The following is a 13,185-nucleotide window of genomic DNA, read 5'->3' on the forward strand; positions in this document are numbered from 1 at the left end:
ACCTGGACATTATAATTACAAACAACAAACTTCTGTAGGATACAGAAGATGTTGCTTTCATGTGATAAAAACACATCAGCCATTTACAGTATCTGACTAAATTGTAGAAAATGCATGTTAATTAATATGCCATTAGTCTTCTCTATCAAGGTTTTATGTAAAAAAAAAAAAAAGTAATTTCAAAGTTAACAACATTTCAGTATTCGGTACGACCCCAAATCTCTGAGGTCCTACCGTCATGGTAACACTTTCAGAAGAAAGTTCTTTGTTTCTGGCCATTTTGAGCCTGTAATCAAACCCACAAATGCTGATTTTCCAGATACTCAACTAGTCTAAAGAAGGACAGTTTTATTGCTTCTTTAACCAGAACAACAGTTTTCAGCTGTGCTAACATAATTGCAAAAGGGTTTTCTAATGATCAATTAGCCTTTTAAAATTATAAACTTGGATTAGCTAAGATAACGTGCCATTGGAACACAGGAGGGATGGCTGCTGATAATGGGCCTCTGTACGCCTATGTAGATATTCCATAAAAAATTAGCTGTTTCCAGCTACAATAGTAATTTACAACGTTAACGATGTCTACACTGTATTTCTGATCAATTTGATGTTATTTTAATGGACAAAAAAATTGTTTTTCTTTCAAAAACAAGGACATTTCTAAGTGACCCCAAACCTTTGAACGGTAGTGTGTATATATAATGCCTAATAAGTTCATTTATAATGCCTCATAACACTTCCTATAACATCATAATTGCTCATAAGTAGTTACAGCATCCTTATAATACATTCCTATAATGATTTGAAAGCACAGAGTATAATGCATTATATCTCGACTGATCGTAAAATGGTCTGTCTGACATATTTGAAAGTCTGACATTCAAACCATGAGTGGGCATCATATCGGGTTTTCTGTCTTTTTCAGGATCATGGTGTGACTGTAAGCAGTATAGGCGAGACTTCTTATTCAACAACAGAAGGTGTTTCCCCTGTGAGTACATTATTACCTGACCTGTCCAATTTTAACTCCAGCACACAGATTGTAAACCTACTTCTCCCTCTGTGTTTGAATGAGATTGTTAGAATTAGATGTGTTAGAGTGATTGAATTTGAATGTGTATGCCTGACTGTGTATCTATGTATAAGTATGTATGCATTGTTCTGTTTAATATGTATATACAGTGCATTCGGAACGTATTCAGACCCCTTGACTTTTTCCACATTTTGTTACATTACAGCCTTATTCTAAAATGTATTACATTGCCCCCCCCCCTCATCAATCTACACACAATCCCCCATAATAACAAAGCAAAAACAGATTTTTATACATTTTTGCAGATGTATAAAATAAAAATGAAATATCACATTTACATAAGTTTTCAGACCCTTTACTCGGTACTTTGTTGAAGCACCTTTGGCAGCGATTACAGCCTTGAGTCTTCCTGTGTATGATGCTACAAGCTTGGCACGCCTGTATTTGGGGAGTTTCTCCCATTCTTCTCTGCAGATTCTCTCAAGCTCTGTCAGGTTGGATGGGGAGCATCGCTGCACAGCTATTTTCAGGTCTCTCCAGAGAAGATTGATGGGGTTCAAGTCCGGGCTCTGGCTGGGCCACTCAAGGACATTCAGAGACTTGTCCCGAAGACACTCCTGTGTTGTCTTGGCTGTGTGCTTAGGGTAGTTGTCCTGTTGGAAGGTGAACCTTCGCCACAGTCTGAGGTACTGAGCACTCGGGAGCAGATTTTCATCTAGGATCTCTCTGAACTTTGCTCCGTTCATCTTTCCCTTGATCCTGACTAGTCTCCCAGTACCTGCCGCTGAAAAACATCCCCACAGAATGATGCTGCCACCACCATGCTTCACCGTAGGGATGGTGCCAGGTTTCCTCCAGGCGTGAGGAAAAAGTTAAATCTTGGTTTAATCAGACCAGAGAATCTTGTTTCTCATGGTGTGAGAGTTCTTTAGGTGCCTTCTGGCAAACTTTGAATGGGCTGTCATGTGCCTTTAACTGAGGAGTGGCTTCCCATCTGTCCACTCTACTATAAAGGCCTGATTGGGAGAGTGCTGCAGAGATGGTTGTCTTTCTGGAAGGTTCTCACATTTCCACAGAGGAACTCTGGAGCTCTATCAGAGTGACCATCGGGTTCTTGGTCACCTCCCTGACCAAGGCCCTTCTCCCCCGATTGCTCAGTTTGGCTGGGCGGCCAGCTCTAGGAAGAGTCTTGGTGGTCCAAACGTCTTCTATTTAAGAATGAAGGCGGCCACTGTGTTCTTGGGGATCTCCAATGCTGCAGACATTTTTTGGTACCCTTCCCCAGGTCTGTGCATCAACACAATCCTGTCTCGGAGCTCTACAGACAATTCCTTCGACCTCATGGCTTGGTTTTTGCTCTGACATGCACTGTCAACTGTGGGACCTTATATAGACAGGTGTGTGCCTTTCCAAATCATGTCCAATCTTTTGAATTCACCAATAGATTGGACAATCAAGTTGTAGAGACATCTCAAGGATGATCAATGGAAACAGGATGCACCTGAGCTCAATTTTGAGCAAAGGGTCTGAATACTTATTTAAATAAGGTATTTCTGTTTTTGCAAACCTTTCTAAAAACCATTATATTAAAAACCAAAAGTCATTATGGGGTATTGTATGTAGAATGATGAGGAAAATTTTGTATTTAATCCATTTTAGAATAAGGTTGTAACATAATAAAATGTGGAAAAACTTAAGGGGTCTGAATACTTTCCGAATGCACTGTATGTATTTAATGTATATCATGTATAGGCGTGTCTGTTTGTGTGTATCTGCATGCGTGTGTCCATTAGACCTGGGTTTCAAATATCTCAATTACTTTCACATACATTCAATGTAAGTATTAAGCTATCTTTTATTTCAAAAGACAAGTAGTGGAATGAATATTTGAATTTATTTGGAAATACACTAGGAAAGTATTTGAAAAACTCAAATACAACGATTTAAATAGACTCCCATCAATTTAACCCAGGTATTTGAAAATAGTATTTGAAATACATGTAAGTATTTGAAAATCCTGTCAAACACAATTTGGCAGACTATTATTTGTATTATTTATCTTTTACAAACAACCATTCAAATACTCAAATAAAAGAACAAATATGTTAAATACCAGATTCTCAAATTCACATGTATTTGAACTGACGTCTGGTGTCCATGTATGATCATGATGTCATTAATGCTTTTTTCCCCATGTGTCCTGACAGGTGCACATGTGTACTTTGGGAAGAGATGCCTCTGGATCTCCAATACTTGTTACTGAGAATGTTACCTCTGCAACCACGCATGTCACCAAGGTATCAACAATTGTCAAATGGTCTGACATATTCAGTACCTTCAGTATTATTGGTTTCCATTGATCTTAAAATGTTTGCCAAATTGCACACACCTTTTCTCTAGCTGTAGAGGTATAAGCAACAGCAAAGGTGTGTTTAATTTGGCAAATATTCCCAAAAAATGTGTTGTGTGTTCCAGACGGTGAAAGGGGGCTATTCAGAGACCAGAATTGAGAAGAGGATCATAATCACAGGAGATGATGATGTTGACCAGGAGCAGGTGAGCAGACTGCAGCTTAAGGACAACATGACCTCTGTAACGCAGTAACCTATAAGCCATAGATACAGCAGGGGATGTGTAGTCTTAAAAGTGCTCATAGAGTATTCATTACTTGACACACACCAGACTATTGATTCTACATAGTAAGCAGTTGAAATTAATGTCATATAATTTGTTCCTTCACAGGCCCTCGCTATTGCGATACAGGAAGCCAAGCAACAGCATCCGGACATGTTGGTCACCAAGGCAGTAGTTGTCAAGGAAACAGAATCGTCCACTGAGGATCCACATGGGACATCTTAGGTACAGGAGTCTTCAAAACATTAAACAATGACAGGTTTCTATTGTGAATTGAATCTCCATAACCTCTCTGCATGAAAAGTTGGTAGTTCCTTTCATCTGGTGTCATAGTTTAAACCAGGGTTGGGCAACTGGCGGCCCCCCAATTTGAAGGCCCTCGGATCATTTCGCGGGGGGGAGGGAACTCAGTCGGGGTCTCAACTTACTGTTGCAAGGTAGAATAATAGAATACACAAGGTGCAATTTCGAAATGTGGTTGTTGTGCATCAACAGTTTTCATCTTGTTATGTCAGTCACTGACCGTCACTCAATTAGCCCACGTCAGCTAAGTTAGTCTAGCGGCCAGCTATCTAGGCTTGTAGTAATCAAGGTAGAATTAGAGCCTGGGGGGGGCAACTGATGAGTTCAGTTGCCCCCCCCCCCCCTAGCCAGTTGGCCCCATCCCCATCAAAGTTGCCCATCCCTGCTTTAAACAATGAACTGTCTCCTCTCTCCTATAGTCCTGATTCCTGGGACATGAGCGTCCCCCGCAGGAGCAGACCTGTTGGTGCCTGAGCTACCTGAGACTACCACACTACTGTACCACCCTGACCACTGCTAGTGGGGCTCCGATACACACAGCCACACACACACACACACACAAGTTTCAATCCCTCACCCTTACTACTCTGGCCCACTGGGCCAACCCATATACTTCCCTGTTGTCTACCATAGTAACAGGACTCATTTAAATCCAACCCTTTATTTATGAACCTTTGCTCTGGCGGTGATATGGTGAAATATACCCTCTTAGAATCTGAGAGTGAAATACTTACATACTCATCTCTAACATGTTGGCTCAGCTTTCCCAAACAGTCACATTACAAGTCAAAATGTTGAAAACACTTAATTTTAACTCACTTTACCTGTTGTCCAATGATTTTATTTCCTATGTCGGAGGTAATCTGATACAACATATCCATAGGGGAACGTTATCAACCCAACCTTCAGTACGCTGGTCTGTATATTTCCATTTTGTATTTTCAATACTGACTCAATTTGCATGAGACAAACATTTAAACAATTTGTCTGAACCTAACCACAGACCGAACGGCAAACACTTCCAGCTGATTACGAGGAAACGTGCTTCGGTTGACAACGTTTGGTTACATTCGGCTATTGTTTACATATTGTGCATCACGTGAAATGCGTCACATGATTGAAAATACTCACCGGAATTACAAGCCGACATAGCCATATACCTACCGGCGCCCCAGAAAGTTGGGCTAATAGTACTTTCCTGTGGCCATTTTATCTCCACTTCCAACCGCCAAAAAGACAACCGGTAAAGTACGTTTAAATATCATTTTATTCAACATTCTGTCTGGTAGAGACTATTGCGTCTTTTTTACAGCGACTTCTTTCAGACTGATAGCCATGGAGTAACCATGGTAACAGTCTGATATTTAGACAAGGTGAAATACAGACATGGATGGCTAGATATGGAAATGTCATAAATTATGTCAGTTTTGGTACTAAGAAATAACAGGTTGAATGACAAAATAGTGCCAGAATTCCGTTTCACTGCTGGAAAGTTTCAGTCTACAGCTAGTACACCTGTGCGCTGGTCTCAACACAAGCCAAACAACTGGGTTTTGACTAGATAGGATAGGATAATTAATGTAGCAGATTAGGAGAATTAGGCTAAGGTTAGGTAAAGGGTTAGGGTTAGCTAAAATTCACATAATAAAACTTGTCCCCAGGCTCGAATTTCTGGAACATAGAGCCTGGTAACAGTGTGGGACTGTGAAGGGGTGTAGATTTACTGAGTGACATGATAATCAATTCAAATTCTGAGCGAATCACACGACTATGAGATGTGGTTCCAAATCGAGGGAGAAAAGTATTTGTTATGGTGCACCACGGAAATAACTCCCCGGAACCCAAGTAGTAGGAACATATCGCCGTTCATGCTAACAGCTAGCCATAGCTTTGTTACACACGAACAGAAAAACAATACTGGCCCCCGAATGCAGCACACTTAGGGGGAGGTTCTAAGGGTTGCACTAGATGGTGATGGACTGAGAGATCAGACAATTAAAACCAGTGGTTGTTTCTCCGCTCCTGTCATAGGCTTCCAGTCAAGTCCTTTTCTGAGGTGCTCGGAAACCAGACGGTTCGACAGAGAGAGAGCCAGCTGGTGGGCGAGATTAATTTGATTTAAGCTGTATCCTATCTAGACCACCAAACTGTTCTCAGCTTTCCTCTGCATAGTATCCTCTAAGGAAATTAATGGGAAGGTTTTTGCCTGAATGTCAAGTGGATCCAAATCTTAGGAGCTGTTGTCTCTTTGATGTGCTCATCCCATCATATCACTGTAGAGTCTCACTGCCATCACAACCCACACCAATGTCACACTTGAAGTGCAGGACATTTTTATTACAGGGGTACTTAGTATGAGATAATCTGGCAGACTATAGGACTACAATGTGGTCCGAAGTCCTACTAAGTAAATTCCACCCACCATTCTAGACCTCAGATCCAACTCTAATGCCTACTGAGGCCTAGATTAAATCTGGACAGCAGAAAATCGACGCTAAAGCACAATTGAAATTTAAAGGCAATGTTCCCGGATTCACTGAGACTACATTATCTGTAAACGCTGCAAACAGTATGTCGGCTCAATTGTAAATTACCTTTATATTTGAATTGCGCTATAATGCGGATCTTGATTAAATCTAGAGTGTGCTTACATATCTAGGTAGTTTGTCAAGAGAAAAAAACGTATACGTATCCATTAGATGTAGGTCCAGTACTGTTGACGTGCATGCAGTAAAGCAGGTTTTCATGAACAGGAAAACCTTCCCTTAGTTTTATATACTCGCTAAACCAGCAAAGTCCATAACTGTGCTTTGGCCCATTTCTGTAACAGTGAGAATGGTTATGGGAATGCCAGAGGATACACAGATTGCAGGAGATGTGAGAACAGTAGGCTACTCTGCACCAGCGAGGTCAGTAAATCGCGGCGCTGGTTTGGTGGCACTAACTCGACGATGCCAAATGTGCAGATGAGTAGAGAAAAGGGCACCACAGCTAACACAGAAAGGTCAAAGTTGAACTTTTCTTCCTGCAATGGCGCATCCTCACCATCATACAACAGAGGAGAAGAGCTGTTGAAACTATCTCGGATAAGTAGGCTTTCTCAAGATATCTTGCTTTTTCTTTTATCCACAATTGAGCCATTTGGCTGACATCTTGGCAGACCCTACCTTGAACGCTTGCAATTGGYCATTTTTGTTTTAAGAACACAATTGACGTTACTGTATTATGATGATGATGGTTTACTTGTTATTGAAGTTGATCTGTGTAGACATTTGGATGTATATGAATGGAGTGGTTATGAACCTCTGATCTATAGAATGTGCCTGTTGGGTATTTATAAAAATTGTGAAAGTATAAATTCTGAGCATGTTGCTGTTCTAAAATGATCCAAGGTCAGGTCCCCTTCCAACCGTTAGAGACAGTCACTTTCTGCTGTTATACTGTGGCTATCTACAGTAGGAAATATTAAGAGATTCACATTAGAACCTTATTAAGTATGCCAAATGAGCTACCTTTTAAATGAAGCAAGTATTTTAGATAACGTTTGCATGATAAAGACATTCATTATGAAATTAATTTAAACCACTAGAATACCTACTGTATAGATACAAAGTTATAGTATTATACAAAGTAGAAGAGACCTTTAAGGCAGTATGAAATATCACAGTAGCTAGCTACAGTTGAAGTCAGGAGTTTACATACACTTAGGTTGGAGTCATTAAAACTTGTTTTTCAACCACTCCACAAATGTATTGTTAACAAACTATAGTTTTGGCAAGTTGGTTTGAACATCTACTTTGTGCATGACACAAGTAATTTTTCCAACAATTGTTTACAGACAGATTATTTCACATATAATTCACTGTATCACAATTCCAGTGGGTCAGAAGTTTACATACACGAAGTTGACTGTGCCTTTAAACAGCTTGGAAAATTCCAGAAAATGATGTCATGGCTTTAAAAGCTTCTGATAGGCTAATTGACATCATTTCAGTCAATTGGAGGTGTACCTGTGGATGTATTTCAAGGCCTACCTTCAAACTCAGTGCCTCTTTGCTTGACATCATGGGAAAATCWAAAGAAATCAGCCAAGACCTCAGAATTTTTTTTTAGACCTCCACAAGTCTGGTTCATCCTTGGGAGCAATTTCCAAACGCCTGAAGGTACCACGTTCATCTGTACAAACAATAGTACGCAAGTATAAACACCATGGGACCACACCGCCGTCATAGCGCTCCTAGAGATGAACGTACTTTGGTGTGAAAAGTGCAAATCAATCCCAGAACAGCAAAGGACCTTGTGAAGATGCTGGAGGAAACAGGTACAAAAGTATCTATATCCACAGTAAAACAAGTCCTATATCGACATAACTTGAAAGGCCGCTCAGCAAGGAAGAAGCCACTGCACCAAACCTGCCATAAAAAAGCCAGACTACGGTTTGCAACTGCACATGAAGACAAAGATCATACTTTTTGAGAAATGTCCTCTGGTCTGATGAAACAAAAATATAACTGTTTGGCCATAATGACCATCGTTATGTTTGGAGGAAAAAGGGGGAAGCTTGCAAGATGAAGAACACCATCCCAACCGTGAAGCACGGGGGTGGCAGCATCATGTTGTGGGGGTGCTTTGCTGCAGGAGGGACTGGTGCACTTCACAAAATTGATGGCATCATGAGGAAGGACAATTATGTGGAGATATTGAAGCAACATCTCAAGACATCAGTCAGGAAGTTAAAGCTTGGGCTTTCCAAATGGACAATGACCCCAAGCATACTTCCAAAGTTGAGGCAAAATGGCTTAAGGACAACAAAGTCAAGGTATTGGAGTGGCCATCACAACACCCTCAATCCCATAAAAATATTGTGGGCAGAACTGAAAAAGCATGTGCGAGCAAGGAGGCCTACAAACCTGACTCAGTTACACCAGCTCTGTCAGGAGGTATGGGCCAAAATTCACTCAACCTATTGTGCGAAGCTTGTGGAAGGCTACCCGAAACGTTTGACCCAAGTTAAACAATTTAAAGGCAATGCTGCCAAATACTAATTGAGTGTATGTAAACTTCTGACCCACTGGGAATGTGATGAAATAAATAAATCATTCTCACTACTATTATTCTGACATTTCACATTCTTAAAATAAAGTGGTGATCCTAACTTACCTAAAACAGGGAATTTTGACTTGGTTTAAATGTCAGGAATTGTGAAAAACTGAGTTAAAATGTATTTGGCTAAGGTGTATGTAAACTTCCGACTTCAACTGTACATCAGTAAATGTCCAACATAGGCTATGGCTGGGATTCAATCCGAGGCACGTTTTAGAGCGATGTTGACAATGCGCCCATTAAAGTTAAATTCTTAATGGTGAAACTGCCACAACAAATAAGTTACTGCAAACAACAAACACTGTTTTCCCCCTCTGACATCACTGRACACACGATAGAACAGTGGTATATGTACTGCATTTGTTTTTCTTGATGCACGACGCTCCCCACCTCTGCTTCGTCAACAAAACAAAAACAATAAGCCGTGGGGCGGACAGTGGCGCTGTTTCCCCCTATTGTGGATTCCATCTTTAAAGGCAACGTTCCCGAGGAGACCGCATTGACTGTAGCTGCTGAAAATGTCTGCTCAATTGGAAATTACCTTGAAATGTCATCAGTTCCACAATGCGCCTCAGATTGAATCCCGGCCTAGATGTCAGTGAAATTAAAAAGTCTGCATTATGTCTGTTCTAACTGTAGACTCCATCTACAGGAAATTAAACTCTGTAACAGGAAAAAGGAAATGGAAGGTATTATTAGCATACAGTGTTTTCAATACAGAATGGGGGGAGAAAAGATAACTCAACAAATTCAGTCATGATAACAGAGGGTTTGCCAATCCCGAGGTCCCACAACATGTTCACATTTGGTTGACTCCATTAAATAATAGGAGTGCTGTAAAGTGCTATCACTGCACTTGAAGGGGCATACATAAGGCTCTCCATCCATCTACGTACACATTTAACAACAACTATCATGACATTAGCAATTGCTAATGATTTTTATCCTGGTGGCGTTTATGCCATTTTCAGGGATGACTTACTGTGTGTTATATGGATTCAAGTTTTATATGGACATTTACCAGGCCTCTTGCAGTGACTATATGGCATTATAAACATAAGCCCTTATTTATCCTCCTTCAAGCAAAGTGTTCCAGTGATACCTGGTATCTCAATCCCTCATTTGCTTTTGGTGTGTTTTGGTCTGGTTATATTTTGAGTTTGAGGGATACCATGGCCTATGTTTACTACTGTATGAAAAGTGTGCTGTGATAATGTTTGGTAGTAGTGACACTTCTGTATTTGTATGAAGGAACTACTTCCAACAGTTTTGTAATCGAGAATATACTTTAGATGAAATATGTGCCAGAAAGCCAACAAGATGATGTCACAAACATGATATGGTAAGACTAATGTATATGTCCTGTCATAGTATTACTTGTCAGGTACCCTCTTACAACACTAAGCTACTCCGAGTTAATGCATTTAGACGAAAAAGCATAGGTTGAGCTGAAGGTGCAATGTTAGATTTATGACAAGTTAAAGTTGGCTTTGGGACACATAACTCAACTGTTACCAGGTGTGTGGTGTGTAACTGTTGAATCACATTAGACAGCCAAGCTCCGTTTTTGCATTTATGTTCGATATCTTTTACAAATCACAGTGTCAAAATCAATGTGGGGGTTAGGAGTGGCGAAACCAATGTCAACAGCCATGCATTCCTTTGTACAGTATTCTGAGGATTACATTGGTTTCAGATAAATGGCAATGTTACTACTGTACACTAGAGAGTTTCAATGAGCTCTAGATAGCTTGCGGTGCAGTCTGCATTGGGTGCATCTAGCATCAGTTTACCCTACCCAAGTCCTAACCTTAATCATGACCTTAGATCAGTATCTAAGGGCAACTTCATCCGACATGTTGAAGTAACCTGGCAACTTGGACAAGTAATCAAACCAGCCATGATTAATCAGAGGCATTGGCGAGACCATCGCCCTGTGCTGAACCCTGATTGGATGACCTCTGGCTGACCTCAGAACCCTCCCAGATCCCTCAGCTCACCCCTATCTGTATAGCCCTCCTCTACTCAGTTCACATCATGTTTGCTCTGTGCTGCTCCCCATTGCTTGGTGCTGTGTCTTTGCTGTACAGTGAACTTGCATTCCATACATTAATAAACTAAATGAAAAGAGCAAGACGAGAGTGAGATCCTCTGTTCTCTGTCCATGAATCACCCTTTTTCTTGTGGATGTTTTTCTGAGTTGTAGCATCCGTATTCCACCATATSATATCAGGATAATTTGTAAAATACTGTTTGTTTGATTATTTACATCTTGTCTTCAACGTCATATTTATACAATATGGCACTGTATTTCACATAACCTCCCTAATGCCAAGACTTGTCTTTTCATGGCAAATATATAGCAAATACATATCTTCTGAAGAGTACATATTTAACTTTTCAAAATGGTAGGCCTAAACAGTYCCATACATCCAACATTAGAACATATTGTTTGAACTTGTCCATCTGTATTCTCACTATTGCTATGGTAAATAATAATACATTAGCTCGGATCACATTTCCCCTCAGAAAAGAAGCAAACAAAATGTCATTATGTTTATTAAAAGCAGGTTGATCCATTAAAATATTCCAAGCCACTTACATTGACCACTTTCATGCCAAACAGCAGTTGACTGTAGGAATATGCACAATGTTCAAAAACTCAGTAAACACTGCCACTTCTTTAACAATGCAAATCATGAAAGACATAAGAAAAAAGGCATATCTGAGCACTAATGATCAAACATAAAACATAAAATGCTCCAAAGGAACCATGTTCTCAGTTAATAAAATTGGGATAATTTCTAATAAACAATATCTGGATACACAAATGTGATTAATAAATAATAGTAACACGGTAATAATAATAACAAAAACAACAATGATAATAGACATAAGGCTCATTTTGGGACCTGAGGATTTCATACAGACAGTGTACAAGAATTGGCTCACACAGCTTAGCGTGGCTATTTATGCACTTGTAATGGAGGGAAAGGCGAGGAGAGAAAAGACATCCATCTATCAGCTTTCCACCACACTGTAGTTCAGACCAGAAGCCATTTTGGTGCTGACTGTACTGCAGCTGCCAGTATTATGAGGCTGGGTGGATGGGAACCATGTTGGCTCAAAATGTTATCAGTTATACTGTATATAACAGTCCATATATAACGATAAATGTGGTCCTCTGTCGCTCAGTTGGTAGAGCATTGCACTTGCAACGGCAGGATTGTGGGTTTGATTCCTGGGACCATCCATCCGTAAAATGTACACACGCATGACTATAAATCGCTTTGGATAAAAGCGTCTGCTAAATGGCACATCATATTATAATTTATGTTATGTAAGAGTAAGTGCAGTTTCCAGGAAAAGGAACATAGGTCCCAAACCAGGCCATAACATGACGAGGTTTGTCAAGACGCCCTGGTAGTTGACAGGGGTCACCAGTGAAACAAGAGGTTTTCTCTTCTTAACCTGTTCAGTACAGTAGGTGTCCTAGATACAGTCTTTGAGGATTCAGGGAATGACAATCATCACTGCAYGTATGGGTCTCTTGAACGTTGCTTCATTTCACGTGTGTGAGTTAATTCCCTTCACACTGACCAGGGTCAGCGGCATCTTAACTCACCAGTTGTACCCTTATCCAAATGATGTTAGAAACTAGCAGTCTCCTTTTTTTGGGGGACCCAAGCTCTCACAGGGGTTCCTGAAACGTACACAGCTTCTTGTGCGTCGTATCTCCTTGTCTTCATAAAGAAACGCTTTTGAGATTATCCATTTACGGAAAACATTTTAAAAAGACAGAAAGCGGTAACAACGTAATTTCAGCGTTTATCAACGCTGCTTATGTAACAACAGTTTCCAAGCTGGACTTTCAATATCTCCCATGAAAGGTTTGGGGGAAATATATTGTCAACAAAGGGGGTATCTGTTAGAGGAAGAAGATACATGGCCTCTTTGTCCAGTGTCCTCATGGAAAGCAGTGTGGTCCAGGAGCTGTTTGTCATAGGAACGTCCTGGCTGTGAAATAGAGTGCTAGCATATTGACCACGGATAACGCTGATGACTCCGGGGCTGCACCAATGGGCATTGAACCTGCAATAAAACCAGTCAAA

At 40.4% G+C, this 13,185-nt stretch overlaps 2 protein-coding genes across 7 annotated transcripts in view; one reads left to right on the top strand and one right to left on the bottom strand.

Annotated features, from left to right (window-relative positions):
* Positions 1-11,201, top strand: part of LOC111966474 (band 4.1-like protein 1) — a 109,521-nt gene extending 98,320 nt beyond the window's left edge. For all 5 annotated transcript variants that reach the window (XM_023991130.2, XM_023991125.2, XM_023991126.2 and 2 more), the window contains 5 exons: positions 926-991; positions 3,241-3,330; positions 3,509-3,589; positions 3,776-3,892; positions 4,390-11,201. In XM_023991130.2, coding sequence (XP_023846898.1) covers positions 926-991; positions 3,241-3,330; positions 3,509-3,589; positions 3,776-3,892 — 354 coding nt within the window. In that variant the 3' untranslated portion in view covers positions 4,390-11,201. The remainder of the gene's footprint in view (positions 1-925; positions 992-3,240; positions 3,331-3,508; positions 3,590-3,775; positions 3,893-4,389) is intronic.
* A 415-nt stretch (positions 11,202-11,616) lies between these two features.
* The window catches only part of cntn3a.1 (contactin 3a, tandem duplicate 1), a 107,782-nt gene continuing 106,213 nt past the window's right edge, over positions 11,617-13,185 (bottom strand). For both annotated transcript variants that reach the window (XM_023991132.1, XM_023991131.1), the window contains exon 23: positions 11,617-13,165. In XM_023991132.1, coding sequence (XP_023846900.1) covers positions 13,074-13,165 — 92 coding nt within the window. In that variant the 3' untranslated portion in view covers positions 11,617-13,073. The remainder of the gene's footprint in view (positions 13,166-13,185) is intronic.

This window comes from Salvelinus sp. IW2-2015, linkage group LG7, assembly GCF_002910315.2.
Source record: "Salvelinus sp. IW2-2015 linkage group LG7, ASM291031v2, whole genome shotgun sequence".
Lineage (NCBI taxonomy): Eukaryota > Metazoa > Chordata > Actinopteri > Salmoniformes > Salmonidae > Salvelinus > Salvelinus sp. IW2-2015.